General features: G+C 41.1%; 1 protein-coding gene across 1 annotated transcript in view; it reads right to left on the bottom strand.

Moving 5' to 3' along the window:
• Positions 1-265: 265 nt before the first annotated feature.
• The window catches only part of Ercc6l (excision repair cross-complementation group 6-like), a 39,722-nt gene continuing 34,059 nt past the window's right edge, over positions 266-5,928 (bottom strand). The window contains exon 2 of the mRNA XM_013035933.1: positions 266-4,147. Within this exon, the coding sequence (XP_012891387.1) occupies positions 487-4,147 (3,661 nt within the window). The 3' untranslated portion in view covers positions 266-486. The remainder of the gene's footprint in view (positions 4,148-5,928) is intronic.

The raw sequence follows: 5,928 nt of genomic DNA, 5'->3' as shown, positions 1-5,928 counted from the left end.
ATATGTTTATGGAGTATACCCATAAGAAAAATAGAATACTGAAGGGAGCTGGGAAGGTGGGTCAGTGGTAGAGCGCTTGCCTTGCATGCCTGAGACCCTGGGTTCGATTCCTCAGCACCACATAAGCAAAAAGAAAAAAGCCAGAAGTGGCACTGTGGCTCAAGTGGTAGAGCAATAGCCTTGAGCTGAAGAGCTGAGGGACAGCACCCAGGCCCAGAGTTCAGGCCCCATGACTGGACCCCCCAAAAAAAAGTAAAAAAAAAAAAGAAAAATGGAATACTGAAGTGAAGAAATATTAATCTACAGCATAGAAACCAGAATGTAACTGGGAGAGAGGAACCATAGGATAGAAGTTGCTTTTTGAACTTTCTTGCTTTAAGCATGAATGCTTCAAGCACTCAATGAATTTAATTGTGGAAAGAAAAGAAAACAAAACACTTTATATTCAGTTTCATCTTAAAATGAAGTGAACAAGTTATAAATTTCTCAAGTGTTGCTAAGTTGCTTATACAAACTTAAAGTCATAAGCATGACTTCAGGATCTGCACTTTTTATGTCAAGCGCCTTAACAAAGCAGTTTAGAGCCTCCTGTATTTTTCCGCATTCTTTCAGTTCTTTTCCACGAGCCACAAGAGTCTCATAGTCATCAGTAGCCTCCACTGCCTTCTCCTGGGGTGAAGCAACTAAAGGTTCACCAGACAGAGGCTCAGGAGTAGCACCAGAAGAGGTCTGCAGAACAGGAGAACTAGGCTCAGACATCTTTAGCTCGCTGGACTTGTCTTTGGAAGGCAGTGTTTCACTAGGAAGGTCCTCTTCTGTGCACTCATCACAGCTAGTTTCTCCTTGGGGATCATCAGCAGCATCCTCTGCTTCATGGTGGTTGCCAAGTTCTTCTTCCATATCCTCTACATGGTCTAAAACCACATTAATCAGAGACCTCCTAGAAGCCAAAGATCTTCTAGAGGTTGTGGATTTATTTCCACTGTCAGGCATTTTAGGTGAAAAGAGCCTTCCAGATTGACTGGTATCATGTTTGGGAGTTGAAGCATCAAATTGTTTCACAGATGTGAATTCAAAGGGAGATGTGCTGAATGGACTTGTGCTTGAAGTACTTTTAAAGGGATCATCTTCATCTTCATCATCTGAAATGATCCTTCTAGCTTTGCTTCTGGTTTTAACATTAATAACTACTTCTTCTGCTTCATCTTTCCCAGAACTTAAACTGGAATGATGCACTGACTCTGCTCTGGAATTAACTGCAGAACCACATGGGCCCTCTTCTTTCCCAACATGCTCCAAAGACTGATCGGAGAGATTTTGTCTATTGTCTGCAGAGTCTTCCAGGAAGAGATTGAAATCACATGCATATTGTGGTGAAGATGATAAAGATTTTTCTTTTGTGTTGGCCCCATTTACTTGAGCAACCTGCAGTGTGCTATGAGATGCTGACAAGCTGTCATCAGATATTTTAATAATGGATGTATTTGATTCTTGACTTTTATTTTCCTTTGTCATGGGATTAATGGGCCATGAACTGCAGCTATGTAAAATCTCACTATCCTGTAGATCTCGAATTGGCCCAGGCTCGGCTTCTGCTCTGACTGATTGACTAAGTAAACTTCCCAGGGGGCTCTCTTGCAGTGCTGCTTGCCTGGGCCTCTCTTGTAATGCCTCCTTCTGCACAGCCTCATCTTCAATGGCACAGACTTCTGCTGTTCCAAGTGAAGATTCAGTCCACATTCTTTCTGCACTTCCAACCCCCGTGGGTAAAGTAGATGCAGAGTCAGCATCAAATTTATTTTCATATGGGTGACTGCCATCTTGCATCATGGTAACATTCACTGCAACACTGGAAAGATCTTGTGGCTCACTCTCTTGGGACTGATCATCAAGGCTTATGTTTGCCATCTGAGAACTAATGTCATCTTCCTGAGTATAGTGAGTAGTTCTAAAAGGTGAAGGCTGATGCTGTGGTTTGTTCAATCCAGGGCCTCTCTTCTTTGTTTGAGAAGCTAATATAGATGCTCTCTGCCAGGCCTCCTCATTTTCAGTTCTTTGTTTTCCCATTGTATTTTGAGACTCAAATTCAACAAGGAATTGAGCTTTCTGAACTCTCTGTTGAATATACTGAGATTCTTCTATCACATCAAGCTCTTCTTTAACAGATAGATCACGTGTGTACATCAAGTCATGGTCTGAGATTCCAGCAATGCCCAGAGAGTGCAGGTAGGCAATGTGTTCGTCTAGTTTCTCATCAGATCTCCTCTGAGCAGCATGCAAAGACTGAAGCTGCAGCTGGGTTGCAGAGTTTTGAAGATCCTCAATTGTAAAGAGCTCTCTTAATTCTTGTTTGGTAAAATAGCGGAATGGATTCTTCTTATCACCAGTTGTCTGCCTGATTAATGAGTCCTTGAAAACCTGTCGTCTATATATTTTTTCTTCTACAGTCCCACAAGTGATTAGCCTATAAATCACTACGTTTTCTTTCTGTCCAATTCGGTATACTCTATCTACAGCTTGAGCATCAGTTGCAGGGTTCCAGCTAGGGTCAAAAATGACCACTCTAGTGGCTGCAGTTAATGTCAGGCCAACACCACCTACGAGAGTGGTAAGCAGGAAAACAGAGTACTCTTTATTTTGCTGGAATAACTGAATTCGTTTTTCTCGTTCCCAGAGATGAGTAACTGTGCCATCAATTCGTAACACCTTAAAGTACTTACTCTTTAAAAGGCGTTCAATGATGTTTAGAATTTGTCTTGACTGGGAAAACACCAGAGTCTGATGCCCCTCATCTCGAAGTCTGTTTAGCAGGTCCATCAAGAATATCATTTTTCCAGATTCATTCATCAGTGTTTCATCAGTTATGTGATCAATGTTGTGCACTTCTGAGGGATCTTCTTCATTTACATCTTGAGCAGAGAATCTGATATTCCCCAGATTCAGCAAACCACAAACCCGTGCAGACAGCAGCCGAGGATGATCACACAACTTCTTTAAGACACCTAGTTCAGCCAAAGGTGAGCGAGTCTCCATTAATAACTCCTTGATATGATCTAGAGATGTGAATTTCCTATAAATTTCTTCTTGTAGAGGTACCAGACGTATCCAAACGATTAAATCATTTTTCCTGGAAAGGGAAGGCATTTCACAAATGGGATTGACACCTGGAGTGTTTTCATTGGGTCTCACCTCTGGGTCACTTGGCTTTTTCTTCTGTACTTCTTCTTTAGTTCTCCTGAGAAAATAGGGTTTTATGATTGCCATTAAGTTTTCAGAGATCTTAAATCCCAAGGCTTTTTCCCCTGGGGTAGCATCCTTCTCTCTTGCACGCACAATAGGATTTTCATACTCTATTTTAAAAGTTTTTAATGTTCCTAACAAGGACCCTTGGCAAGCAAAGTCAAACAGAGACCATAGTTCTTGCAAATTATTCTGGATTGGAGTTCCTGTAAGGAGAAGGCGATTCCTTGCAGGGACAATTCGAGCACAGATTGCTGTCTTGGTAGATGAGCTTTTTATTTTATGAGCTTCATCAAGGATCACATAGTCCCACACAAACTCTCCACCATTAAAGCTTGCAAGGTGCTGCCAGTTATTGATTAACATTTGGTATGTCGTGATAACGATGCCATTCCTTTGTTGAATCCGCCTGAGGTTTCTGGTACGTTCATCCTTGCTAGGGCCGTGAAAAGTCTTCACTCTCATTCCTGGAGTCCACCTGGCAAACTCTTTGATCCATGTGTTGATGAGACTGGTTGGCATGATCAACAGCACATGCTTCACAAAAGAAGCATCAAACATACCAGAAAGGAAAGCAATGATTTGAACAGTCTTCCCTAATCCCATATCATCTGCCAAAATGCCCCCTTTTTTCCCATCCCTATAGAGGCTGTAGAGGAAAGCGACACCTTCCTTCTGATACTCAAAGAGCTGGTTGTATAGTTCTCGGTAAAGCAGCAGGCCAGAGTTGCATACATCTGTAAATTCATCATTTTCTTCTTCTGCCAACTCCTCCAAGGCCTCCTGTAGTTTTTGGATTCTACTCATCACTTTTTCATTGGGAAAAATGTCCTTTGCCAAATTGAAAAGTTTAAGTGCTTCTTCCAAATCTCCATTCTTAGCTGCTTCTTTGGCCTCTTTCACATATCTACAAAAAATTTTAAAAAAGAATTATATGGAGCCAAGTGTAGAGCACTTGCCTAGCATGCATAATCCTCAGCATTGTTAAAAAGAGAGAGAAAGAAAACATCATACACTTTTTCAAAAAGATCACACACACAATATTAGAGAATTAGAAAGAAGGGTAACAGGTTAACATTCAATTTAGTAAAGCTTTAGGGCATTTTTGAATCCAAACTATAGTTGGGCTTTTAACATCCTCAATTCAGGATGAGAAAGGTTAGCACAGAAGATGGTCCACATCTGTAATCCTAACACTTGGGAAAATAATTAAGGCTTCCAGGCCAGCCTGGGTAAGCATAGCAAGACCTTGTCTCCAAAAAAAAAAAAAAAGAAAAGAAAAACAACATCAAAAGTAAAACTATACAAATGGCCAACAAACATATGAAAATATATTCAATATCATTAGTCACTAGGGAAATGAAAATAAAAACTACAATGAGATTGCATCTCACTCCAGGTATAATTATCAAAAAAAAGTAAAAAGTAACAAATACTTGTGAGAATGTGAAGAAAAAGGAACCTTTAAAATGCAGTATAGATGTTCCTCAAAAAATTATAAATTGGAAGTGGCACTGTGGCTCAAGCAGTAGAGTACTCGCCTTGAGCTGAAGAGCTAAGGGACAGCGCCCAGGCCCAGAGTTCAAGCCCCATGACCTACCAAAAAAAAAAAAAAGAAGAAAAAAAATATAAATAGGTATGGTGGTTCACACCTGTAATCCTAGCTGCTTGGGAGGCAGACTGAAAAGATCACATTTGAATGTACTATTGATTGTTTTGCTTCTTTTGTATATGCTTTCCCCACGGTATAACCCCTGTTTTCACTTTATTTGATGTTGGTGCCCTGCATCTTGGATACAGATTTTTCTAATTTGGGGAGGGGAAGGGAAATAACAAAATGCTGAAATAAGGATACAGGTTTACCCATTGTAACAATGAGATATACAAGACACTATGTTGAAAACGAACTTTACAACTTGGGGAGGGAAGGAAAAGTTGGGGAGGTAGGGAGGATGGGAGGGGATGGTAGAGGAAAAACAGAGGAGGTAACAATGATTGACAGTAATGTACTCATTACCTTATTCAAGTAACTGTAACCCCTCTGTACACCATTTTTACAAAAAAAAAATTTTTTTTAAAAGATCACATTTGAAGGCTGGTTCCTGGTTAGTCCAGGAAAAAGTTTGTGAGACCTCATCTTAACCATGTATCCCAGCTGTGCAAGATGCTTAAATGGGTAATTTGCAGTCCAGGCTGGCCGGCCTAGTATACACCTGAGTAAACTATTTCAAAAATAACCAAAGTTAGGTCAGGCATGGTGACTCACACCTATAATCCTAGCCATTTGAGAGGCTTGTGGTTCCAGGCCATCCCAGGCAGAAAAGTCTGTGAGACTTCATCTCAATGGAAGAAGCTGGACAATGTGATGCACACCTGTCATCTGAGCTATAGCAGTGGGAAGCAAAAAAATAGGCAGATAGTGGTTCAAGCACCCACTTGGGCAGGAAATAAGACCTTTTCTCAAAAAAAAAAGAAAAAAAGAGCCAGGCGCCAGTGGCTCACACCTGTAATCCTAACTACTCAGGAGGCTGAGATCTGAGGACTGCAGTTCAAAGCCAGCCTAGGCAGGAAAGACCTTGAGACTCTTGTCTCCAATAAACCACCAGAAAACTGGAAGTGGCGCTGTGGCTCAAGTGGTAGAGTACTAGCCTTGAGCTGAAGAATAGAGGAACAGCGCTCAGGCCCAGA

Source organism: Dipodomys ordii, unplaced genomic scaffold, assembly GCF_000151885.1.
Source record: "Dipodomys ordii isolate 6190 unplaced genomic scaffold, Dord_2.0 Scaffold232, whole genome shotgun sequence".
NCBI classification, from domain to species: Eukaryota; Metazoa; Chordata; class Mammalia; order Rodentia; family Heteromyidae; genus Dipodomys; species Dipodomys ordii.
Note: the sequence above shows the minus strand (reverse complement) of the source record. Positions and strands in the feature narration are given on the sequence as shown.